General features: G+C 41.7%; 3 protein-coding genes across 4 annotated transcripts; 1 reads left to right on the top strand and 2 right to left on the bottom strand.

Annotated features, from left to right (window-relative positions):
• Nucleotides 1-1,376: 1,376 nt before the first annotated feature.
• On the bottom strand, nt 1,377-19,897 carry LOC143451536 (puratrophin-1-like). 2 transcript variants are annotated; one of them, XM_076952157.1, is made up of 23 exons: nt 18,678-19,896; nt 17,424-17,534; nt 16,753-16,864; nt 16,531-16,624; nt 16,367-16,459; nt 16,181-16,291; nt 15,574-15,806; nt 15,291-15,429; nt 15,048-15,170; nt 6,387-6,578; nt 5,113-5,247; nt 4,910-5,044; nt 4,402-4,835; nt 4,261-4,336; nt 4,025-4,198; nt 3,717-3,876; nt 3,269-3,450; nt 2,879-3,013; nt 2,606-2,792; nt 2,130-2,522; nt 1,934-2,022; nt 1,671-1,731; nt 1,377-1,547 (listed from the first exon to the last, which is right to left on the bottom strand). In XM_076952157.1, exons 1-22 carry the CDS (start codon nt 19,663-19,665, stop codon nt 1,705-1,707), a joined length of 4,323 nt encoding a protein of 1,440 aa, XP_076808272.1. In that variant the 5' UTR covers nt 19,666-19,896; the 3' UTR covers nt 1,377-1,547; nt 1,671-1,704. The 2 variants fall into 2 exon arrangements, with proteins under 2 accessions (XP_076808272.1, XP_076808273.1); XM_076952158.1 differs by lacking the exon at nt 1,671-1,731 and having other exon boundaries at nt 18,678-19,897.
• A 1,371-nt stretch (nt 19,898-21,268) lies between these two features.
• On the top strand, nt 21,269-23,979 carry LOC143451727 (uncharacterized). Its single transcript, XM_076952446.1, has 6 exons — nt 21,269-21,486; nt 21,825-21,975; nt 22,692-22,855; nt 22,928-23,082; nt 23,142-23,229; nt 23,412-23,979. The coding sequence occupies exons 1-6, from the start codon at nt 21,304-21,306 to the stop codon at nt 23,790-23,792; spliced, it is 1,122 nt and encodes a 373-aa protein (XP_076808561.1). The 5' UTR covers nt 21,269-21,303; the 3' UTR covers nt 23,793-23,979.
• LOC143451726 (pre-mRNA-processing factor 39-like) lies at nt 23,975-27,086 on the bottom strand. Its single transcript, XM_076952445.1, has one exon. It carries the CDS (start codon nt 26,996-26,998, stop codon nt 24,344-24,346), a length of 2,655 nt encoding a protein of 884 aa, XP_076808560.1. The 5' UTR covers nt 26,999-27,086; the 3' UTR covers nt 23,975-24,343.

Below are 27,086 nucleotides of genomic sequence, written 5' to 3'. Positions count from 1 at the left end.
ACGAATCGAATCGACGTTCTGTAACTCCGGCTGCAACCTTTCATATTAACGTCGATAAATGCACTTTTCTGATTGAAAACTACATTTTCGGACATAACTCCAAACCACTTCTGTTTTAAAGAGCTCTAAACAACATGACCGCCATGACGCATTGTGGCGAAAACATTCACGAAACTCCTCATGGTTCTGGTTCCTCGCCCATGCGTGGTTACACATTGGCTGTGACTCGACAAACTTGACCTTCTACCCATGCCTCCCTATCACGTCATAGGAACCACATCATCGGGTTGTTGCCGCTCTGTCTCACAATGACGCGTCTCTCTTGCGCAGACATCCATAACATAACATCCAACACATCCATCCATAACATTCCAGATGCACGTAAAGTGTCTTGAATTTGCATCAAACGAGATTATGTGACTTTACTTTCAACGAAAAAACCAAGAAGCGAGTTACAGACTTCGGTGTTGAATGCATCGAAGCGTGAGAAACTTTTGTGTATACGGTCCAATGACCATCCAGCTAGTGCTGTTTTTAAAGAAACCGCTTTCGGACGAGTTCTTCTTTGAGTGATATTTCATGCTGCAGGTCCTTCGACGGAAAATAACGGAGCGGAAAAACTTTTTGTCTCTCACAAATTTTTATCAGGGTAAGTTTTTCAACACGCGATGAATTGTTTAAGGATTCTTCAGCAACGTTCGAACGTTTCAACCTTCACGATCACTCAAGTCGAGAATATTATTGCAATTGAATTTATGAGTAAAATTTATCAGAGGTACGGACAAAGACCAATCAAGAGCTTCCAACCGGTTGATCTCGTAAGAACCAAATCCGTCGACGTCAGACGCAAATGTGTCTTCCGCATTTTTTTCCTGGTCTTGTCCGAAATAACTTTTATGGGCGAGACAAGCTCCTGTAGCAGATCCCGCCACATCGCGAGCCAGCCGGTTTAGTCGCCTGGCAGTGTTACGTCATTAGCGAGGCTCAGAATGAAACGTTATCGAGGCGTGTTCCTGGTTAAAGATTTAACTTTCAGCAAAACAAAAAAATATGTAAATCGAAAAAGGTGGATTCGACGCATTTTGACAACAACTTCTTCGCCGCAAATTCAGTCATTTTTATTTTCAAAGCTCATGCACATGCCACCTTCGACCTTCTTCCAAAGCTATTCGCTGGCATCTGCTGCAAGTTCAACACCACGCAGGCTGAATATGTTGAGGACAATCATCCAGCTATTCACTATTTACGAAACCGACCATTTGTCATATGAGCAACTAATGACGTATTACACCGGCGCTAATCTTAGAATCTTTATTAAAAATTATTTTAAAGAGTAACCACCCCGGGAATTATCCCAGGAAACAAGCGCAATGATGTTTCTATCAAAATTATTTATTCGTCGTAAATGGCAGTAAAGAAAAACACGTCATAATCAGCATATCACATCACAATGACAAGCAATATGACGTCATAAATAAATTAGTACATTGGGAGAGCAATGGAGGCGACACTTCCATATATGGTGGTGGTTGGAAGAGACATCACACCTGCAAGATATATCACAATAATTCATGACGTGGCAACCTGCTATTGGATGATTTAGAAGTTTTATGAGTATTAGTTATTACGTCACAACGTGTTATTCGAGCAAGATGTTATGTCATACTTACCAAGGTCATGACACCAGGTTAACCTCGGATGACCTCATTTAACCAGCAGGTGTGGGTTAGGCTGAAACAGCAATATTAGACCACGTGACTATCATGCATGGTGACATACAAGCATTTTTTTCTGACGTCATGCAATAATGCACAGTTACCATGGAAACCATTATTGCATGATTGGTGCATTATAAATATGACCAGCACGTGACTTCATACTATTAGTGACGTCATACCAACACATCATTATAACGTCAGAGGCGTTATATTACCGTGGTGACGTATTGTCTGCTGTTTGGCTTCTCATCAACTTCTACGACGTCATCAAGCAACGTGGAGATAGATGATTGGCTGGTGCTCTCTGCGATGAACAATTTAAACAAAAATAAAAATAACTGAATCAAGCAGCGAGCGAAGATAATCTCAATTTGCAAAACAATAAACTGAGGCGAACCAGCAAGCACCGACCTTCGCAGCCCTCGTCCTTGTCCTCCTCTATCGCGTGGAAGTCGCAGTACGCCATCGGTGGGGAATACCCTGAAAATGACCTCGAGTCGACCTTTGTCGGCCAGGAAGCAAGCGTCAGTGAAGAAATAATCGACGCATTGTTGCCGGATCCGACGCTAGATGTCGACGAAGAGGTAGATATGGTGGAGTGCGGCCTTTTGCTTTGAAGTGCTCCGTGATCAAAGCTGCACACCGCGATGGACGCGCGCGTTCTTGATGAGGCCAGACGATCGAAAAGGAGCAGAGGCGGCGTGGTGACCGATCTGTCGGTGATCCGGTTTTTGTTGGATGGGGCCAGATCGAGGTGAGGCTTGCTGCCCACGCCCATGCTCGACATCTCAAGCTTCCTGTGATCTGTGTCATAAAACATCATTGTGATGTCACAACCTAAACTCTTTTATGGATGAAACATATGTGAAGGCTGAAAAAAGTCTCACCTCTGTTCCTCAGAGCTTGTTTCCATAGCAACCCTCTTATCTCTTCGACCCAGGATCGTTTGACAGCGCGCGATGAGCTCTGTAGGACGAATCTATCCTGGTTTGTGCCCGATCTTCTTCGTCGGAACCAAATCTCGAATTTGAATCCGTCCTCCCCAATATTCTCCGTCATTCCTATCTCCGCCGTCTGTGACGTCACAATTACCATTATGTCAACAAATGAATGCACAGGTTTTGTGTGACCGGACAAGAAGAACTGTGACGCAATGATACCTTGTAGCTGCACTTGTACTGGTAGATGTCGTGTGCTCCGTTCACTTTGAGAGGTTTGCTGAAGAGGATAAGATCTTCGAAGAGGAAGACTCGTCGGATCATCTTTCGACGCCCGCTGTAGATCACAAACTGCTCCTGGAGGAAGCAAAGATATCCATCATTGAGTGATGAAGAGCTAAAGAAGCCGCTCAACAAGATGACTAGGTTTTATTCAACTACATAACCATGGCAACGATGGACTGGGTCTGGGTTCATTAAATGTCAGACTATTCTAGAACAATCCATGACTCGGTACAAGCCGCGTAGATAGGATGTAAAACCATAAAAATATTCTAATTAACATGGTTTAGTAAAACAACACTTGGATGCTGCATCCACGCCATGTCTCACCTGACGTAGCAGGTTGCCTTGTTCTTTTAAATTGACGTCACAATCGCGGATCGAGTCCATTGTGAGGAGGTCGTTGCCATGGCGAAGCTGGAATTTGACCAGTTCCTCTGCTTCTTTGAGACTACGTTCCTCCGTTCCGCTCGATCGCTTCGCCATCGCGTGGAGCAAAAGAGCATATTTTGCTGCCATAGAAATCAAATAATTTATTTAAAAAACGTGTGCTAAATAAATTTAAAGTATCCGTCAGATAGCGGCATTACAACAATAACGTATAAAAATAAGTTAGATAATAAAATAATTAATGTTAAAAAAATGTATCAAAATAAGTTTGCTAAAATGTAAGTCGCTTACGAAATAGCCACAAATAACTTATAAGAAAATAGAATAATAACAAGGTTTTTCTTCCAACATTCTAGAAGTTTAAATCGAACAAATCACTGCAACTCACCCATCCTCTGCACCGGTTTGAGCAGGTATGAGGCGAGGTCCATTTTATCGCCAAGTTCAAGTTGCTTCTTCTTGAAGAACTGGTTGCCATGTTCATTGAGTAGTTGGTCGGACAGCGGTTTGTTCTTGCTGTACAATGCGTACAGCCCGAAGCTGTCCTTCTATTATATCATATAATCCAATTTATCGCTAATATGATTATTCTTTTACTTAGAGCGCCAGCAAAATCTTTTAATAGGCTCAGTTAAGGCGATTTGCATTACTGTTATCCTACGCGTGTGACGCGATTATGACGTAATAATCACTCACATGCATTTGAAATGTCTTGGCAACTTGAGCAGGGTTTCCATCGCACTTTTCAAGATCCCTGAGGAAATAGGCGGAGTGGAATTGTGCGATCTTCTCGATGTTTCCGAAGATGACGTTCCTCTTGCATCTGAGAGCCTGTGGGATGTCAAGCCGACACATCTCGGGGAAGTAATTCTGGAATCCATGGTTGGAGGTTAAACCCTGTAATTTGCCATCAATTTTCACGTCATATTTACCTCTATGACGTAATTCAGGGACCTAACGTATTCCTTCTCAGTTGAAATGAGTTCTTCGATGGCGAGAGAAATTTTCCTGCGCCCAAAATCAGCATAAAAATTGCGTTCTTGTTACGTAACAATGAGATCGTATCTACTTACGATTTCCCGCTATCCACGTTATCGTCACGCATCGGTGATCCTATCATCACGCCTGAGTGAGAATGCGCGTGGCTGTGCATGTGACATGTCATCTGGTGACCCGGCATACTCGATGACTTTTTAAGAAGTTTTCGCGCCGGCTTCGGATTGTGGGCAGAGTTGACTGATACGTCACAATGATCGGTGACGTTGGACGATGACGACGTCACAAATTGATGACTCATGTCTTCCATTGGGGACCAGTCAGTGGAAATAAGTGATACGTCACCAACAGAACTCCTACCGTCCGATGACGTAACCGAACCGTCGAAAACTGATGAAGTAAAAGAAGGTTCGGGGCTTTTGCTTGACGTTATTTTGTCGAGTCTTTCGCGATTTTTCATTCGAAATGACGTCATCCTCTTTTTACTGGATACTTTTGTTTGCTGCTTGGCCTGCAAATACAAGTGATGTCATTTGTTGTATGACAGAACAACCAAGTGACTATGACCTATGACCTTTGACTGACCTTGGCGATGAGATCTCTCCTTTTATTGAACAGCTGGACCGTCTCCGTGCATTTCTGCCGCGCAAATTCACACTGTTTCATGCACTTCGCGTTGCCATAACGACGCGCTAGCTCAAGAATCTCGTCGAAATCTTCCTGCGTGTGGAAAAGTATGACGTGAGTCACTTGTAACTACCTCACGTAGCGATGATAGTGGCACTTACGTCACAGATAGCGGGGTGTTCCTTCATATAGAGATCGAATTTGTCGATGAGCAGTTGGCAGGAATCGGAATTCAAACAATCGTCCATATCCAACATGGTGACGAACTTCATCCCTTCCAGCGCCCACGAATATGCCTGGGGCGAAAGACACAGACCTTAGTGGGGTTCGAACCCAAAACTATGTCAGTTCATCGCTCGCCGCTCACAAGCTCGTTATTATTTCGCTTCATCAACCGCTCTGCATTATGACGAAGGCATTCTAGAACCCGTCATTATAATCATGAGCGATAAGTCCACAGCGATTTATATTTCGAAAATTCACCGATGACCAACGAGCGCACGTCACGCTTCATTGAGAACAGATGATTCACAGCTCACAAACACCTCTTTGTTGACATCACAACTAACATTATGACATCAGACAAAATTAACGTGTTGTGTCAACTAGATATTATCGCCGCTAGATGCCAACATAGAGCACTGAAGCTGAAAATTTCACATGACGTCATAATGTTAAATAAACCTGCTTATCTTACCAACTGTGATAAGTTGGTTGGCTGGCACAGCGTCAGAACAAAACCTCCATTGTGAGGTCATAATCTACCAGCACACCAAAAAGCTCTAACTTTATTTAATTTTGCTGAAATTTTTGTAGATTTTTTTATATTTGTAAAAAGTGTCCATTTGTTCCAAAAATTTCAATGACTTGTTGTGACGAACAAATTGATAATTTTTCGAACGCAGCAGTTTGGGTAAAATTTGTCTGATTACCACTCAACAATGAGAAAGCAAATTTCACCGCTGATTTACCGCGCCCTGGCATCAACGCTACAAGCTAAAATGTAAACTCGATTATTACGTAACAAGAGTAAAAATAGTAAAAACCTGGCTAAGCTGCCTGCAGCAAATGACGTCACACACACCCCTTATAAGGAAGAAGACGTCATAGAAATGTAGACAGGATTATGACGAGCGATTCAATCGAACACGGATGCGAGCCCATGACGTTTGTATATAAACAGATTATTTTATTGCAGCGTCGCGTTCAATGATTCTCACTCGAGTAATTATGACGTAATCATTAGAAGATTGTAAAAACTACAAGAAGGTGATTATGAAGCCCATAATGAACAGGAAACATTGTAGCGGATAATCGCTATATCGCTTTGATGACCTATAACCTTCTATTGCGTCACATTCCACGAGGCCTAACAGCGGACCTCTCTAAATTATAACTAATAGTAATAAGTGATATTAATAAAGTTAATATTTACCCGATCAATGAACTTGAACATACACGTGACCGACTCTATCTCCTCTTTCTTCCGTTCAACCATACTTGTCACGTGATCGAAGCTTTGTTGCGTCAGAGAAGCTTTTTGTAATAATTCTTCCTCTTTGAGATATCCGAGATTATTAAGCTGGGAGATCTCGCTAAGCAGGCAATCGCACTTCGCATACTCGGTCTGTAAAATGAGATTGTTCTATTATTGCAGCTTCCTCAGCAAGTTAAAGAACAAAAAAGAATTAAACAAAACAACAACTGGCTCATGCATTTCTGCATCTACTGAGCATCCTGGCTGGCCACGAATGTCTTTCTATGTAACTTTACCGGCCCCAGCACTTTCACTTAAAACTACCTGAATAATTCAGAACTTAATTTTCCTGCAATGTAACTTAATTCTTGACTGCGCTCATACCGCCATCTACGCTCAGCATTCGTTATGATGTCACAATGAGCTCAACGAAGCGTGTATCCGGTGCGGTTGTGAAACTTTTCAATTTGCGGAGCATGGCGGTCGAAAAGTAGAGGTTGCTTTGTGACGCATAATGAGGGGAATTATGACATCACAGTAGGATTATTCTGCTGGATATCCTGCCATAAACCCAGCTAGCCTGGCCAGGGCCATATTGTAAACATCGACTTGCGATCAGGTGCACAACTTTTCAAAGGATCCATTAGAGTGACATCACAATAGAAAACAATCAGCGTGGAACGAAGTTGAGATGAGGTTCAGTGACGCGCGATCTATCAACGGGAGATGAGATTTTAACTCATCAAAGACCGAAATGGAATTCATGTGGAAGGAACGAAATGATCCCGGCGACTTAATTGCGGGAGGAATCCCCATAATTAGCGCTCGATTGTGAGCAAACAACAAGCTATTGTCCTCTATTGTTAGCAACAATGCCGCGATGTCATTGGACAGATGCGGGCTACAAGTTACAACGTCACAATGATTTGGAATTGCACGGCTTCCATACAGGAACAAATTTGGCAAACTGCCACCTATCGCATCGCCCTCTCACTACAAGCTATTATCTATAACGTAACAATGCCTTATTACGTGAGCTCACAATGGGTACACTTGTGACGCTACAAAACAACTCTTGCTGCAGAGAAAACCTGACAGTGGGACTACAGAACAACGATAAGCAATTAGAGAAAGAAGATGAAACACATCCAAAATATTCCATAAACTCATAACATGCATGATGTGACGTAAGATCCAATAAAAGTATCCACATTATGACGTAAGAATAATAATCCTGCCGCAGTTTGATTTACCTCGCCGCTACCTATGTCGTACATCTTCACATACCACATCAACATCACATACCACATCAACACGGCTGTGCTGGAGCCTTCGCACTGCACTCACTCACTCTCATCGCGGCCACTTATTCTAGAATGTGACATTTGCCGTCAGCACTCGCGATCGCCCTCAGCTATTCGGGAAAGCGACAAACGAGAAAAAAAGCGACTTCTCGCGCCATTCCGCGTCACATCAAAGAACAAAAACCGCCAATTACGTTGAGTTTTACGTCGTAGCTGCCCATTGTTGAGTCAACAATCGTAATAAACGGAGTCGGCAGAGAACAACATTGAATTGTTCAACCTTGTAAAATTTCTCGCAACCTATGTAGGAGGTTGTCAGCTGAGTAGGTCGTGGGAACTTCATCGCAGCGATGACTCGAATAAACCGGCGGTAATAATCTACTACGCCCTAAACATGACACTGTTATGTAAAATCTACACTTAGCTGGCGTTTCTAAGAGCAATTTCATAGAAATATTATATTAGATGAAAAGCGCGTTACAAGATTTTATCACGAAGTTATTTGCCAAGACCTTTAACCAACAGCTCCGACGAATGGTGGTGTGCCTATGTCGCACAATTTATTCAATTTCAAATGTCAAATATAACCTTAAAACCGCGTGACACGATCTTCAATTGTGACGTCATCATATCCAGTGATTGTCAAAGAAATCCTACCAACCATATTCTTGCAACAATGCAACTAAGTTAAAAATTTGAAGTTTTTCGCTGATGGTTGAACACAATAGTGTCATTATGACATCACCATTGCTTCGGAAAACTCAATCTGAGGTTATAGAGAAATTATTAAGGCGTCATAATGTCTTGCATTTTCACTAAATAGGAAGAATTAAGTTGACCACATTTCTAACAACGGAGTGTTTTTTAACGAAAAGAATATCTCCATCGATTAAAGGAAACCGAACAAATTAAAGAAACATAACCACGACGTCTCGTATTGGTTCTATGACAATATAATCATTTTAAGTGTAGTTAATTATGACGTTACAGGCACTTCTATTTAGTAATAAACGAGGTGCGGTTCTTGAACGAGAACTTCAGTTTAATAAAAGGCGATAAAACCAGACTGGAGGCGGCAGCAATTAACCTCTCCCGGCATGAAGTTAACCGCGGTCGCATGAACTTGTACAGAATAATGCGACGTCATAGAACTTGCATCGTGCAGGAATCTATGGCTACTCCACACGCCTCTCTTTCGGATCAATAAAACTTTTATGCGGTCACAATGAACTTTTCTTCCGCGTTCCAGGCGCGTCAAGTTTATGACGAAATAAAATAGTTTCACGCGCTCCATTATGAGGTCACAGTGGTCCAATAAAAATCTGACCTTGACATGATGATCTAAGACAAAATGTCTCAGTTGGTTTCATCGAGAACGACCTTGGAGCTTTATTCTTGCGGCCGCGCATATTAAAATTTATTTCAAAACTTGACTAAATCGAAGTTCTATTTCCCTCTTTGCCTCCAGACCGGTCGGTACGAACTCTGCCTTCAAACGCAGCTAAATAAACTTCAGCTATGCGCCACCGGTTTCACTCATAATTCTGCTATGTCGCCCATACACCTGCTCCTCTCCTTTCTCCCACTGTGACGTCACCCTGTTAGTCATTTACACAAGAAATCGTCTAAGTCAGTTCTAGATTGGAAGTTTTGCGAAAGTCATCAAATTTTTCGCCTTAAAATGTTCTGTTTCTGATAAAGAACAAGAAACTTTGACAGAAACATGAACACACGCGTTCCTCTGCAGACTGCATCTATGACTCGTTGTTCGTCATTTATACAAAGATTTTTTCCTAATCCAGGCCACAAATTGCTGTTTATCGTGAACTGCATTTCCGTTCTCGTTCTCGTGTTTATTTGTTCAATTTCGCGTTTTGTCGAGTTACAAGTTTACGACAATGCTGCCGTGACTGCAGCTTTGTCCTGAATTATCGCACATCTGGCCAAGCTTGCGACGTTATCTAAAGACATCTTTTGTTCTATTTACATCAACACCTTTCCGTCTGATGACGTCGATCGCAGACTTACGCGTAGACTTAGACTCAAGGACGAGATCGATCTTAAACCTGCGAACTGGATAAGTTCTGTAAATATTGCATCATCTGCACTTCCGCCATGTTGTTGAACAAACTAAAGACAAAAGAAACATCGAGATCTGCAACCAACGCTCGATATCGACGCGTCATCGCACCTATTGTTCTTACTTAATACGTAATAATCAACTCTTATCTCAGATTGGGAAAATCTTGCGTTTCTATTCATTGCAATTTTGATCAATTTTCCTCGCGCCATCGAGTTTTGTTCCTATGCAAGTTGTGGATAATCTTCTAAGATTAGTTCTACCTCGAACTGAGAACGACCGCGGTTGTCGCTCGACCCCGCGTAGAGATATCGTGGCTTGTTCTATCAGTTGCAACAGTTTTGCAATAATTTAACTCAACTATCCCCAAACCATCGACATCACATCACAACAAACACGAAGCACAGAAAAACGTCACAAACGCCATCGAGCTGTCTACTCCCCACAGCGGACATGCACAAGGTCAAGATTTGTCGTCATCTCGCCAATAAACATAGCACAGAGATGCAAAGCCCCTTGGTCGGCTTCGCTGGTTGCCGCCAACTCATGCGAGCTAGTAACATGCCCCTCCGGCTCATCCACTTGATCGGTAAGTGGTGTCATTAGGAACGCGCTAAAATACTCGCCATTGTGACGCAACAAATAATGCAGGTTAAATTCAGGAATTTCATAAACTTTTGCTCAAACTTATTTTAAACTAAAAACATAGGAAGCTGAATCCGCAAATGCGCCCTTTGACCTCAGCGAATGTCGATGAAAGCGTTTTGATGGCTAATAATGCTAATTAACACGTCACAATGCACACAAGAAGCGTAATAAGTATGTCGACCAATACACAACGAGGACTCTCCATGAGACAGCGGTTGGGAGTCGACCATGTACGGGGCTTCATAAATGGGTCGAAACATCAGCCTGGTGCCCGATGGTTGCAGGGTGCGACGTCAAATGCACCCTTATAAGGACATTTTGATCGGGGCCGGGTGAAGAGGAAAAACTTGGGACTGGTTTGGTTGAGAAAACCTGGAATTATAATTATTCACAAGCAGGCGGGTTTCATTTAGTCTTTTCCTCACCCAACAATTCCCAGCAACCTCGTATGACCTTTGCCCGGCGTAATAGAGCGGAGTATTAATGGATCGCCGTCGTCCTAACAAGCAGCTTTCATGTAGCGTGGGGTCACACATGTTTGTAAACGATAATTTCCGCCTTAATCATGAGACCGCTGTCACTTAATCAAACACTGTTCCCACGACCTGAGCAACTGCCTCCGGCCGGTCGGCGGGTCAACAGGTCATTGTTACGTCACACCAGAGATGTTCTGAAGAGAGCAATCTACTTAAAACGCAACCGAGCGTATCGGCCTAGATTATGACGCTATAAAGCAAAGGAAAACCGTGGCCCGGGGTCGTCGCATAAACACTTCGTTTTAGAGACAAACCCCATGTAATTACGTCATAAACCCCAATAATTTGAGCAAGAAAGCTCACACAAAATAAAAAGCGATTTCCTCAACTTCCGAATCATCAATATGAGATTGTGACGAGAGAAAACAGGAAACATGACGTCATTAAACAAACAGAGTTAAGATAGCTGGGTTGAATGCATTTCCTTCATAAACTCATGTTTATAGATACAAGATGATCACATCACATGGATGTAGCTGCAAACTGGTAGTATCACGTCACTATGATAACCTTTGATGACGGCACAATGTGGGTTTGTGGCGACATTTGAAAGGTTACGCTGAAGGACGGAACCCTGTCTAAATTAGAAATAAATATAATCTTGAATCTAAAGTAACTGAACAACATGCTGTATGCCAAGTTTGACGTCACAATACTTCCATCTCGACTTAAAATCTCATAAATCGCTTCACATTTGGCAACGTTTCAAAATAAACACTTCCTAGAACAGTGTGACGTAGAAATGCGTAATAATGCTCGATTTTTCCATCACAATTGAAATTACGGAAATCGGTCTCAAGTTCCATGAGAGAGAGTCAGATTTCATATTTGGGAAATTCTTCTTCATACTCCCATTGTTACGCATTGACACGTCATAATCGGACATTTATGAGCACATTGTAACCCATAACATTCGTTTATTAAAAAACAATAGTTTGTAAATGAAATTCTACAACAGCTTCGCGAGGGGTCATGAACTCTGAGCGTGACCATGGGAACGAGAAACACGCGATGCATTGTGATGTCATAAGAAGATCTTTTCCATTAACAGGAAGGCTACAATTGCAGAAATGTTGGCGACCAGCCCAATCTACGTAATAATGGCTTCCAAAATGTTTGACGTTACAAATACGTCTTAAATGACAGACTTGTGGCAAGTCCATTATATAATAGACATCAAACACACAATTAAGCTTTTCTAGAATTCGAATCAACACAATAAACATAACCACGTGACCAGCAGTAAGTTTAGATCGTGAAACAACAAGACAAGTCAATTGTTGTGTAATAAAAACTTCCGATATTGTTTGGATAGCTCGGTTGAAGTTGGCACAAGAACTCCCCGTTTAAATATGAGCATAAATTTAGCAAAGTTGTAGAATCTTTGCAAAGCGCCGTCTTACAGTGTCACATCCAGCAGAAAGTTCGCGGTAAACGCGATTCAGTTCGATAAAATCTTGAAATAACAGATAAATATCACGCTTTTGACCGCAGAGCAAATTGGAACAAATCATGTTCAAATAAGGATGTTTGAGGCCACGTCATCAATTCACACGACGTTGTTTCATATAAATCGAGCGCACAAACGCGATTTATTTGCAAAAACTTTCTCCTCAAATCGAACAAGAATAATACAACTCTGTCAACAAGTCGATATTTTTCAACAGGTTCCACAAACACCAGATCGCAAACAAATCGTCATTATAAAAGTAAACTTGCTAACCATTTGACAAAGGCGGACCTCAGGTGCTAATGACATTTAAAATTGATATAACAACACATCGAAGTCCATTTAAAAGCTATAGTGACGTCATAAAAGACAGGGCCGAAGTAGGATTTTCAGCGGTTCGTCGAACAAGGAACGTCCATTAACTTGTAGCGGCGACTACTTGACAAAACCGAACGCAAACAAACGGTCTTTGTCGCGTCATAATAGAGCTTCGTTCTAATGAATTTTTGGAGTGTGGCGTTGAAAGACGACAGGCAGGAGCTTCGATTTAACAAACGACGATTGTCATTTGATAGTGATGTCACATTAGACGGGCAAAATTGAAATAAAAACAAAGCTTGGACAAATAAGATACGAATCAAGTTTTAACGAAGCTATTATGACCTGCCAATGCTTTGACGAGTCTGAATCAAATTAAACTCATACTTTGTGAGATGATTTAAATTATTTCGTCATTAACGTCATACTACATACATAACCATGGCAACTAACAACGCTTTTGATCAATATGTTGAAAAAAAATCAAATAATTGTCAAAATTAAGTTATAATACCATCATAATGGTATCACAGCGAGCTTGTAAAACATACGTGGAATAGTTGGATTATGAGCGAACAATGGGAAAACACTCGTGGCAAATATTTCATTGGTTATTCATATTCCATTGTGACTCAACAATGGCGCTGAAAGCTTTGATCTTGCGTGTTAAGAATTTCTTGAACAAATTTTGCGACTTTATCACGCGATGAAACCAAAATTCAAGACTTTTCCGATAAATTGTTTCTTTGAGCTCGACATAAACGGTTCAAGAATTTATGGTCGAATATTTCGGTGCTTTGTGAACTGTTCCATCACAATTGTGCGTTGTGACGTACTACAACCATGTGTTCCAAGCGCGGAATGCAGACGTGGGCAGGACGGACAAATATTTGAGACTGGAGTCGATAAACTTTTGAAATTCCTCAAATTTAACGAGTTCGATTCGACAGAAGCCATCAGAGTTTTTACGAAACTCATAAAATCTTCGCCATCTTTCGATTCGTTCAACCTATGTGTTCAACCTATGCAACGCCGCCTATGTGTTCTATATCGCCTTCTACCGGCGGGTTGCTATCGTGCATTTATCTGCTAGGTGCGCTATACGCAAATACGTCAGACGTGGATGAGGAGATTTATTTATTGGAGAATAAGTTTTACGCAAAACAATCAAACTACCACAATTTCCTTTGTGACGTCATATATGGTATTTATGACAAAACAAGATCGGAAGCAAAGTTTTGTGCGGATGACAACTTTTTCATTTGCTTCCTTCAACCGGTTTACTTGTGCGAATCAATGACGCAATAAGAGAAGGAATATAAGACAATCAACCATTGTGCGATTCGAACCCGGATTATGACGAAACAAAAACTCAATTGTTAGCAAGTTACCAAAAATCGATCTGGGAAACTATAAAATAAAAAAATGATTGGCATATTCTTTAATCTCAGCATCCAATCTGATTATGACGTAACAATAACATCCGTTGCGTTGCACTTTCTACAGAGCGGCCAGGTCAGTTATAAGACACCTATGACAGAACCTATTGCTTCTTTTATTACCTCATAATAGGTCAGTATGGGTCAATGCTTTTTCTAATCTTCAGAGTGTCACGTGATTAAAGTAGATTCGAGTGGGCTTTAAAGTGCATGAGCTATTGGGCAGGACATGGACACAGTAAAGTTGACGGGAATGAATGAAGCGACTAAACGTGGCAAAAAACCCGAAAACCGCAACTAACAAACAACCGATAGATGGCAGCATCCTGCTTAGACTTCAAGAAAAAGAAATTCGACGGAAAACTCGCGCAAAAATTAAAATCTGAGTTACTTTGAACCCGGGGCAGAGTTGCAAAGGATGACGTACTACATATTATCATTATCATCAACAATAAGATGGAGAAATCTGATGCAGATTTATGTGGTATGACGTCGATAGCAGGTATGATATGTTGTTACTGTGTGGACTTTCAATTAGCGAACAAGCGCTTTTACAATCTGCACAACTTAATGATTTCATCGATATTCGCTCATAAGAGGTTATTGTGACGAAATAATCGTTCAAGAAATTCTTAATCAAGCAGCAAATTATGTACGCGACCTACAAGTGATGTCACATGACCCCTATGACGTCAAATACAGCTGCGGCGCAATTGCAAATATTGACAAAATACAACCATCGTCCTATTTGCCCCATTGTGACGTAACAACGGGCATAGTGACGTGATAATTCAGCCACTTGACACAATTCCCGATGAAAGTTTAAACAAGGAGCAGAACAAACCATTGCGTTGATGTAGAAATCGTCGAAGTCCGTCCTCTGTCGCGCGAGCTCTTCAAGCGACCGCCCTACCTCCCCGAACCTCTCATCTATCGCTCTCTCGCATTTCATCGACCAATGGCTGATCTGCAATACATAATCCGCTTTATTTCGTCACATTAACATAAACTAATATGTGATTCTTTTCATTTACAACAATACTCGTTTTATTGGTCGGTAATTTCTTTATGACGTAATAATGCTCACGTAATCGCACGACTGTTCGAATTGTTTGACCAGTAGATGTTGCTCGAGAGCTAGCAATCTGTCGTCCGCAATTTTGACGAATCGCGTCACAGCTTCGTTTGCGGCTCTGTATCCTGATTGGACCAAATCAGCGCATGACCTGCAGCACGAAAGGTCAATTGCAAACGCCATAATCCAAACATTGCGGTAAATAAAGAAAAATAATCCGATTGGTCGGTAACAGGGTGTATGTAAACATAAACGCGCTTTCACGGCAATTATTACGACGTCACAGAGCTCTTACAAAGCGTCGTTGCTCCCGTCTTGCGCGAGTTGATGGAGGATCCTCTGAGCGCGATCCCGGAGGTTGGCCACCTGCCTGTCATCCAGCAACTCCGTCATCTCCTTGTGGTGGTTGCCCAACATAGCCCGCGTCTCCCGCGCGCTGCTTGGCAACGAGTGTGACGTCATCGCGAGTGCTTCCCGCGCGAAATTGTGACGTACGTTTTCGCAAAACCCGACAAAGGAGTCGACGACCTGATCACGTGATAAATGCTGTCCGTTAAACCAGAACAAACAGAATTTGATTGACAGCAGTCGACCCTCCTCAAACAAAGGCCAGCGATTAATCAACATTATAAAACACATCTACGATATACGACCTCGCGTTGCTATCCATCATCGGTTGGTATAATAATAATCTTTATCCTCGGAATGACGAAAGTCTTTGCACGACTTATACCCGGCGATGATTTCTCATCGCTCGAGTCCCGGCTATAACGAGCTATCATTTGTGCCATTTTCGATTGTCACAAACCTTTGATTTTCTGATTTCTATTTATTATTGTCCGAATTTAAAACTGTCCACCGGGGCCACCAAAGTCGGTGGCGGTGCCAGTCGTTGGACTCACCACTCTGTTGTTGGCCCACTCCGCCTGGCTGAAGAAATAACTCCCTCCCAAGCTCAATGGAAGCTCGTCGATGTACTCAGTCAACTTTTCAATCGATTCCACGCTGTTGCACTACGTCATAATATGCATTATGAGGTCACACATGGTGTTGTTTGTTAAGAATTTAATTCCTAGACAGCAACAAACCTCTGTTTCAAAAAGAGTTTTCAGAAAAAATTGCAAGGAAGGATCGTCATTGGCTAGCAACAATATTTGTGTGATTTCTATGTGGGAGTTGTTCTGCAAAATATACCAAGCGTGTCACAATCAGATATGTTAGTGCCCCCTACTGGTTGCACTTCCTGACCAACCTGGAATATACTGAGCGTTTCTAAAATATTTTTTGATGAATTTTGACCAGAATTTCGAAAATCCAGCAACAACAAAATTTTCTCAAGCCTTGAGCTGAAATGAAAATGAAATAACTTGCAATAAAATTTAAAGACAAAAATCAAGACAGATTTACAGCAAATAGCCAAAAATGTCATAAACATTAACAGACTTTTTTCATAGACATCAACGTACACACTTACGTCAAATAAAGAAGTAAACGAGCCAACCCAATCGCTCCGACGTTGCACTTTTGCCACAAGACGTCATCAGCAAGCACTACAAGCACCTCATTGCCGTATTTATCTAATATTCCTGTTTACAGGTCAACAAAGTTAATTGTTGCTTGGCAACACAAGATGGCAGTATATCCATAGCTAAATGAGATGTTTAATCATTATCTCCACATTGCTAAGCACGAATCAACCTGCGTCGAATACATGTTTATCTGTTGTATGCTCATGCAGTTGAACAGCTACAATCTGTTATAATGGCTTAATCAATGGGTCGGCTTTGACTATGATCAGTTATATAACAATATAGATAGTCTCCTATTACATCACACTAGAAGTGCAAGTGACAACATAGAAACCTGCCATACACATTAAAACATGATTATAATGCTTTGTGTCCAAGCAAAGCAGTTTACTTGTGGAATTCCAAAAATACTTTCAACATAATTTACACTTAAGCAAGCTCATAATTACAGCAAGTAACCGCAAGATTCGATTGACAAGCTGCTTTATACATAATTTCACAACACAAAGCCTTTTGTTTGTTTAAATTCAAATCCATTTAAAGGATTATGACCTCACATAATCAAGCCATGTGCTAATGCACAACTGAACAAATGCATATTATGACATCACAATACCTGGGATGCTTGCAACGCCTGAAAAAAGCAGCTCGCCAGAAATGTCGTTAGCTCGATCTGGTGTTCGTAGCTTCAGGCACGAAGAGCACGATGATGCTTCCATTTTGATGTCTATGAAAACAAGAACACTTTAAATACCATCAGCCCACAAATCCAGGAGCGGTGAGAAAATATCAGGTTGGTTGAGTCAATTACAAATGTGGAAGCGGCAATTAACCTTTTCAGATATGTTCATGAAATTGTATGAAGTGAACAAGCTTGGTTCACTAATGTCGACCTTAAAACTTGGCAAAAACAAATTCATTGTCAAGTGCATCTCTGTGCCATAAACTATCATACACTGTGATAATTGATGTATTGCAAAAATTATAAATAATTTTAGAAATATTAAATTGTTTTTGTGTGTTTAGACACATCAAAGGTCCCAAATCAAGGCACTCATGGCATAAATTGATGATGTGATTATTCATACTGATGTTGTTAGCTAACAAAACAACAATACGTTCTACAAAACAAACTTCTCTTTTGAATCAGGACGTACAAATAACTGATTGACAGGTGAGAATGTATTTACGAGCACAGCAACTGAGCACAGCTTTATCAGATAAGTGGCGGGTACAGAAAAACACTTTAAAAAATGTAAATCATAGTGTGACCAACTCATTCAACAAGTAGGACATTCTGCTGTTGCCAACAAAACTGTATCAAAATTAAATAAATGCATATGTTTTATGTGTATTATACAGTTTATATCATGTATATAACAGTGCTACATTATCTTCCCTTGTTGTTCTGTTCTGTGTATTATCTGTTATACTGCAAATGAGGCAACAAAGGTGATCTCATATGATGCAGACAATAGAGTAGCTTCTAGGCCAATTACATTAAGGTGATGGTTCAATAAACACAAGCTCAGCGGCCATCGATAAAACGGTTCCCATTTAAATGATATTCACCGGGATTGCTTCTTTTCAACTCTCTTAGGCTTAACCGTGATGAAAGGAGAATCCGGTTTAATTTATTTACCCCGACTCATATTTCAAAACTAATTTAAAGAAAATGGAAGAGGATCCGCTTCATTACAGACTTTGATGACCGCTGCGCTGTAAATTCTATTAAAACATTCTCAAACTTGCTCGTACGCGCGATGTAACTCGCGCGCTTTTGTGCAAAATCAATACTGTACTATGAAATATTTTGGAAACTGTGATTATGATGTCATACAAAAAGTGGTCAAGGTTCATTGCATTTTACCTTCGTAATCGTCCGTCGCTCTTTCAGGTCCACAGTACACGAAATTATCGCGTCTCGCATCGAATCTGGACGACGTTGAAGAATTCCGTTGTTTCCTTCTGGTCAAAGTATCCATCCAACCAAGCGGAACGTAGTTCTCAGTGACGTCATCTTCCGTTAAACCGGTTGGAGCCAGACGGAGGTCGGCAAAGTCATCGCTGCACTGCGGGGATAGATGGTCTTTGCTCGGCGAGCACTGCATTATGTCCATGATGTGTAAAACCGGGTGCGTCTTGCTGTTTTTCGCGATCGTCGCGATTCCCTGTTGCCGGGCAGCTGTCGGTTGGTCGTTGTGCGTGGCGCCGCCATTCAAACTTTGTTTACTTTTTGTTGGCTTTTGTTTATTCCAATTTTCTCCTTTGATGTTTCTCTCTGGACTTGTTGTAACTCCGCCTGTAAAATACCCATTATCCATACAATCAGATTGTTGGCTTTTAGTCTGTGTGACGTCACAATGCTTGGCACCCTGGGCGTTAAATTCATGAAAAGAAGCGGAACAAGTGTCCACATTCGCGGTCCCTGTGTAAAGCTTTTCAAAGGAATCTGTTAAATTCCCATCATCCGCTTTCATTTGTGAGTTAACACTCGCACCATTGTCGCCTGGGGTGTCGGATAATGAGTCTAATAATGCTTGAATTATGACATCACAATCCTCATACGACGTGCGGTTATGAGGTGACAGTGAGTGGCAAAGTGTCAAGGAATCGGATTCAATTCCTTCCAAATCTATTTCGTCCAGATCAGAATTGACATTTGAATTATCTCTGGCGCCAGATTCAAGGTGGCTGATCGTATCAAGTGACCGGTCGCTGCGCCAATGACGTTCCAGCGACGCCGACGACGTTTCACCGCTTCGACAAATAGTGTCAAGTTCGTCGCTGCAAACAGCGGACAGGATCGATTCTACCAAATCAGCAACAACATCGTCCAAAAAGTTTCCACGCTCCATCGAGTTTTCAAGAACGCGAAGCGCTTAACTATAAACAGTGTTAACTCATCAAATCTCTATAAATCGCGCGAGCTCGTCTATCAAAACAACTCGATGTTACTCATAGCCATGCTATCTAAACTAGAATTTAACCAACTCGGCATCGCAAACCATATACTGGGCGATTTGGGAGTATTTTCTACCACTAAGTGTGATATATAGCAATGATCATTATTTGTTACAGTGGCATTCTCTCCAATACAAACAATTTAAATGGACCAAAGGCCTACTCCAAGATCTGACACGTTTCAGAAACCTAGTAAAAGTATTACGTAATAATGTTGAAACAAACGAGCTTTGATAAAAACAATGGCCTTTTTGTGGCCACACAAGAAATATGGTTACAAGCACATCACGCTATCCAGCAACAACCCAATAAGTAGTTTCTACGAAAGTCTCAGGCTAATACCCCGCTATATCTTATCTGCCCGTCAGCTTCTTTATAAATAGACTTGTCTACAGCTTCGAATTCTTCTGCAACATTAAGCAATTATGACGTGTGTGTCGCTTTGTGACGGCATTATTGAATGCAATATATGTCTAAAAACGTTTATCTTAGCGATTGAAAGCTCTCTTTAATGATATGGCAACATGTCGATTTATTTTGACGAAGCTTTTCAAGTTAAAGCTGTCATTTCACTCCGAACAGTTGTAAGAAGCGTCAACTCGCGACTAGACTTATCACGTGTTTCTTCCGTTCCATCGAAGACGCTGCTAATCTGTCATTCTCTAAATAAACAAACCTCAGCTCAGAATGACGTAGACTTGAGTATTCTAGAACTAAATTCAAATCAATTATGCGCCAATCAGAACAAATCTAAACAACACATCGTCTTCTGGCGTTTGTCAAATCTTAGCGTTTCACTGCAACCAGTTAGTACACCACTAATCGCCACCATCTGCTGTTAATTCAAGCTGCTTGCACTCCACCGGCCACTAATTTAACACAACTCTGCGGTTTACAACGTTCTAAGCAACGCCCTTACATCTTTAGAAGCTTTCCCGACATTTCATGGCGTTGTAAAAATGATCAGTTGATCTCATAGAGACATCTCAGGCAGTTGCAAACATTCTTGATTTCGACTCGAACTGAGAGACAGAGCGAGACGCTTCGACGACTATCTACAATCTTATCTCGTGGCGATTGCGACAGACCACGCAAACTCTCAAGCGATGATTGAAAATTAAACAAAGTCTAGACGCGAAAACAATTTCGATTTATCCCTATCGTAACGCATTAGCGACCACTAGCGGTAACAATTAATTGGTTGATGTTTTTCAAAAGCAAAATGTGATTTGTTTAAAAGTGAATCCAACCTGACGATTGACGGAATCACAATTTTTAAGATTTCAATTTTGATATAAAGTTAACAAAAATTTTATTATGTTACGTCATAAAGTTCTTTTCTGGTGTAATAATACCTATAACTTAAATCTTTCAAAGATTTTGGGTCAAAAGTAACCTGATATCCTACCATGTATACAGCATACACAAGTCTGGCTTACATAACTCTCAAATGCGATCTTATATTACAGCATTTGTTGCTCTGTGCGTTCACAAAAGACATTGGGTCGTAATAATCCCATTGTAGCAACAATATGGCGGACTGCGCGTGGAACAGTTTAGTTTCTGCGAATAAAAAAGCAGAATTGAAGTTCAGAAACGTAAATCCAACCCTGAAATACTGCTTGGGTTGCGAGTACCCAGCGACGAAGAGAGATCTTTATCCTAGAAGACCCAAACCGGCGACCTTGCTGGACATAATCACCGAGCCACACAAGGTAAGCTTCTCATGCCAGCACGCTGATAAGCGAGACAGGGTGCGAATAGTCAAAAGCACGAAGATGAAAGTATAGGCACTAAGCTGAGAATGGTTACAGGTCAGATGAATTAGACTTAGTCCTCCTGTCAGCTGTCTTACAACTGATGTTGCAAGTGCGATGTTCATGAGAAAAAAGCACTTCCCGATCTTGGTGCTTGTGTTTAGTGTTGATTTATCGTCCAATTTGTGGTCATATTAAACCCAGCCTTGCACTCTGCTTGAAACAAATCAATTTTCCTCTCAGCGGATTTCCGGGAGTGATTTAAGTGGCTTTGATGTCATTTCCTTCTTTCTCAGGGCTTCGAGTTCCTCAGCATTCCAGACCTCACCTTTCTTCATCAATCCGATCACATTGTGACGTCAGAATTCGCATCGGTGAACTATCCTTATGGTCGAGTCACTGTGTTTGACGTCAAAGGTGACGTAATCACTACGTTTCCACCGAAAGGTAAGCATAGCTTTTGAGGAGATGTTATCATCATCAAGTGCACAGGCAATAAGGCTTCTTAAGCGGTCGCGTTATGTCAATATAATCTTAGGCCTTCATTCTTACAAGAAACTATGAACCGGAGCGGAAACCTGGGTTTTAGCTGCTTACGTTCGGCCTAAAATTTTAAGAGTATTTTGTTTGTTTTTAGTCAAAACACAAACTTTTTCTCGATAAAAGTTACTTTATTGATAAAGATCTTTTTCACTCAATTCGAGTTTCTTGCAGTGACTTGAATAAAGTCATCCATAGTTTTATGCTTTGTCAAACTCCCAGTTGCAACCGATGAATAAAAGACTCAAGCAAAAAAGTTTCTTAACTTTGTCCCAACACAAGCGTTTCTTAGTTTCCTGGAATCTCCGGATTTCTTATAAAAATGTTTGTGCTTTATTAATTACACAAAAGTTTACTATTGACCACCTCCGACATAAGAGACACGTGTTATTACGTAGTTATACGGTGGCCTTTACTCGCCACACAGGACCACATCAACTCAGATGATACTGTTTTTTAGTCTCCCTGCACGAAATTGCGCTATTACCTACAATTATTGGCCTACATGGGCCTGTATGGGCCACTGTCAGCTTAAAATAAAAGCAACTTAATTCAATTGACCAAAGCCAATTATGTTGTTGTTGGACTGTTTTTACGTGATCAATGAAATTATTGTGACGTAGACACGAGGAAAGACATTCATCTTTTCGGCATCACGTCCTTACCTAACGATGACGTAGCAATTTGCACCGGAGATGGCGTCTCTATTTGGAACTTGGATGGCCGCATGGTGTCGCACATGACTCAACCTACTGTTGAAAACTGTTGTCACGTGACATTAATGCAAGTTAGTTTGATTATGACGTAGAACATAAGACATAAAAGCTCATCAATTTGGTGATGTGAGTGTTGGTTATAGAATCATCTCCTAGCAACAACTTGTATCACTAAAGAAGACGGAAAGTGCGTCACAATGTGGGATCCGAAATGCGGTAAAGTGACGTCACAGTTCGGCTCGCGGCCAGAAGTAATCGAACTGAATCCTTTGAAGCAAAAACAAAAAATTTTGATAAGGTATAAGATGTCGATGTAGAAATATATTAGGAGATGGAAACCTTGCTTTGTTTCGACAGGAACCGGGACATCAGGTTGCCCTGGTTCATAGCATCAGATTCGAGTCTGAACGTTTTCATCTCAGACAGAACTGCTCAATGCGTGAAAGTAAGACTTTAATTTGACGCTTGAGGTGACAATTTTAAAATGTAGAATTGCAATATCTAGTTTTCAGAAACAAACCAATGTAGGCTGCTGAATTAAACATCAACTTCATTTAAACTTTAACATTATGTTGAACACTATTTGTGGAAGCAAAATGAATCTTCAGATGTCGAAAAAAATTTCAGGTTTACGATTCAACTTCGGGGAAGTACCTTCGCCGTTTTGACGCTGCCGGTGTGGACACTAGGTGCGCTAAAGGGTCGTTGATGCCTCAAGGAATTTGTGTTGATGACGATGACAACATTTTCGTTGCCGATGAGGTGTCCAGCTCGGTGCTAATATTCGACAAGCACGGGGAAAAAGTGCGCTACCTGCCGCTGAAAATCGACCCGAAGGAAGACCAAGTCTGGGCTCTGGCCTTGAACAACAATCACGAGTTAACATGTGGGAAGAGGAATCCCGCCATATCGCCTACCCGCAAGATGGCGCTTTCGTTTTCACACAGAAAACCACGCGGTCACGTGTATAACCTGAGCTTTTGTGATCATTATTCAATCAGGTTCTGACGATGAAAATTTTTTCAAATGTTGTCATATTACCACCTAAATTTATTCCTCCACGCGTTGCACGATTTCATTTGATGGAACTGCAGCCATAAAGATAACACGTGACTGTTAGTTAAGTTCAGGTTCTCAATGTACTTCAGCCCTTAGTAGGTTCTCACATTGGTGGTAAAATACACATAAGCTTTTACAATTACTAAGGTGTGTTTATTTCACATGTCCTAGCGGTAACTACACACGATGGAATGGCAGCATTATGACGTGATAATGACACTTCTTCAAAGAACACCACAATGGGTGAGGTTTTGCTGACAAAGCAGTGTGATGTCAGGATGTCGTCGCTACCTCACAAACAAAAAACAATACACTTTCAGCACGAAATTGGAAATGTCTGATAGAGTAAAAGGTGAGAAGCGCTGAAATTCGGCCAACTCCACTTTTATTTGCGATTTACAAACACGTTTTACAGCGATCACTAGCTAAAGTGTACAAATAACCAAGTCACTAAAGTCACTGTGTCCTGCCATAGTCAGTAAAAATCTCTTTGTACAAAATCAACGCTGCCCGCTGTAGTATTGGCTCCACTGGTTGTAGTTATACTGCTGCTGGGCGTCTGTGGGCTTCTGATAGTTCCAGTAATTCTGTTGCTGCTGATAATACATGCTGGGATCTCCGCTGGAGTAGGTAGCCTGCTGAGTGGCGTATGTGGATGCCGCAGTGCTACTGCTGCTGCTGCTGCTCGTGTATCTGCTGCCGTTCGACATGTGCGCGGTCGAGGTGCCAACTACTGAGATTGCCGCAGCTTCTGTCTTCGCTTTCTTTGCGGGAGTGTCTTCGTTTGTGAGGTCGATCTGAGTCCGCTTCTTTTGGCTGCGAACCAGTTTCTGGTGTTCGTCGTAAACTTTTTGCAAGCGTTTCACGTCGCAGCCAAAATCTTCAAGATATTCCAACTTCCTCTGCGAGAAGTTAAACTTTTGGTCGTCGGTGAGCTTCTCGCTGGACAAGGCGATGTCGAACGCTTCCATGGCGAGTACTTCTGCGTTCTCATCGGCCGGATTGTCGTGGCCGGCGCACTGGAACTCCAATTCAACTAGGTCGTTGTAGAGCTTCAGCTCTGATTTATATTTGGGGATGAGATCTTTGAGCAACCTTTTTGCTTCCTCCTTCTTATCCGAGATCTTCAGGAGGTACCAGGCAAGCTTCCTCGTGTAAAATACCTCCTCTTTATCTTTGACCGCAGACGCCACATAACACCGAAGCAAATCTTCCGCCACCTGAATGTTTCCGGATCTCCGCTCCACCGCAACTCTCCTCATCTTGATCATGGCCATGCCTGGAACGATGTTGTCCAATTTCTCAAGGATCTTGGAAGCGGTTTCCCTGTTGCCAAGGACTTCCTCATGGGCAGCCCACTGCATGTGGATGTTGGGCTTCTTAGGGAGATGTGTGTAACAGGCTCGCTTGTAAATCTTACGCGCCTTCTCATTGTCTGACTGAGCCATGTACTTGGCATATTTCAACCAGAAATCCTCGTATAAAGCACAAGCAATAAGACATCTTTCGAAGAGGAGGACGATGCGATGTTCGTCTCCTTTTGCTATCTCCATGTCCAGGTACTCTCTCCAATTTTTAAGCTGGGCACGTTCCAGTTGTTTGACGTGGAAATATGGCCGCTTGACGCCCTCTTCAAAAGCCCATATTTTGGTCACATTTTGTTCTGTGACATCATAGAGCTTCTTCTTTTCTTTGATGATCATTTGTTTCACGGCTTTCAATTCATCATCATTAGGAGGTTTCTCGTGATCTTCAACACCAGGTGGCGCCTCATCCATGTCATTGCCGTTGCCCTCATCTGTTTCCTTGCTCTGTTCTCCTTTCTCATCCGATTTAGCCAATGCTTTTGCAGCAATACCTTCACGAACAGTTACGAGAGCTTTCTGAAAGTCGTCCGGTATCATTAAGTCAGTCGGTGAATGAGAATTAACAAACTCTTTAAAATCATTGAAGATGATGGAATAATGTTGTGTCTGTGTTTGCAGAGCTTTCTCGTAGATTGCCATTACTTCCATCCAGGTTTTATTTTCCATCTCCCACTTAATGTATTTATTCCAGAGCTTTTCTGAACGAAATTCTTCTCCAGCAGCTGTGATAGCTCGCTTGAATATTGTGCGCGTTTTATCAATGCCGGCATCAGGCTGGTTATAGTGAGTCATGTAGAAGTCAAGAACGTGGATCCACAGATCGATGCTTAGAGGAATGGCCCTGACTCCACGCTCCAGGATCTTCTGTGCACGCAGCAAGTTTCCGTTTTTTCTTTCAAGTTCAGAAAATTTCTTCCAGTAGCCGTAGCAAAGCGGATATCTACAGAAAAAGCTGTTGTAGGCTCTCCTGGCAAGAGGGAGTTTCCCCTCCTGCTCCACGTACTGGAGGAGATATGTCCAGGAGCTGAATTCCTGAGGATTATCAACGACTGCCCGCCAATACCGAACAAAATCATCCGACTCCTTCACCTTGCCCTTACCATGCTGCTCGGGGTCAATTTCAAGTTCAAGCACGGTGGGGTCGTCATAATCAGGGATGACATAATTCTGAGCTTGTTCCTTTTCTACCTCTTCTTCTTCATCTTCTTCGCCGAGTTCCATGCCGTCGTCTTCGTCACTTTTAGTGAGGTCGATTGCATCAACCATTTTGGCATTGTCTTCTTTAATTTGGACATCCTCGCTTTCATCCGTATCTTTAGGTGGGTCTGGTAACTTCTCCACAGCTTTATGTGTCTCGGATGTTTCAACAACTTCCTTGTTTTCATCATCATCACCAATACACGGGGCATGTTTAGTCGACACTTTATCACCAGCAGCTTCTGCATCAACTTCCATCTCTTCAGAAGCGTCATTCTCAGATTTATCAACCTGTGCAAGAACCGAAGTAACTTCTGACTCTTTTTCTGGGCTCTCTTCTTGAGCAACATCCTTGTCTGCATCACCACCTTTCTCCTCATCAACTTGCCCAATTTCATCTCCAATCGATTTTTCTGTCTCCTCCTGCGTCCCTGCAGTGTCCTCCTGACTGGAACTGGGCTCGTCTTCAGTTGGTTCTTCCTGTGATTCCCCACTTTCATCAAGCAAACTCTCATCCATCTCACCGGGAACACATTCCTCCAGAGATTTCTTTGATTTTGCAGCAGATTTTCTCTTGCTTCTTCGAGTCATGATGAACAGTTTATCACAATTTTACCTAAACCTGTTAAAAAAATTCTGACTCGGAAAAGAGCCTACACTGAAAAAACCAAAGCAAAAT

The sequence above is a fragment of the Clavelina lepadiformis genome, chromosome 4 (genome assembly GCF_947623445.1).
Source record: "Clavelina lepadiformis chromosome 4, kaClaLepa1.1, whole genome shotgun sequence".
Taxonomy (NCBI): Eukaryota; Metazoa; Chordata; class Ascidiacea; order Aplousobranchia; family Clavelinidae; genus Clavelina; species Clavelina lepadiformis.
The sequence above is the reverse complement of the archived record's forward strand: the minus strand, read 5'-3'. Positions and strand labels throughout refer to the sequence as shown.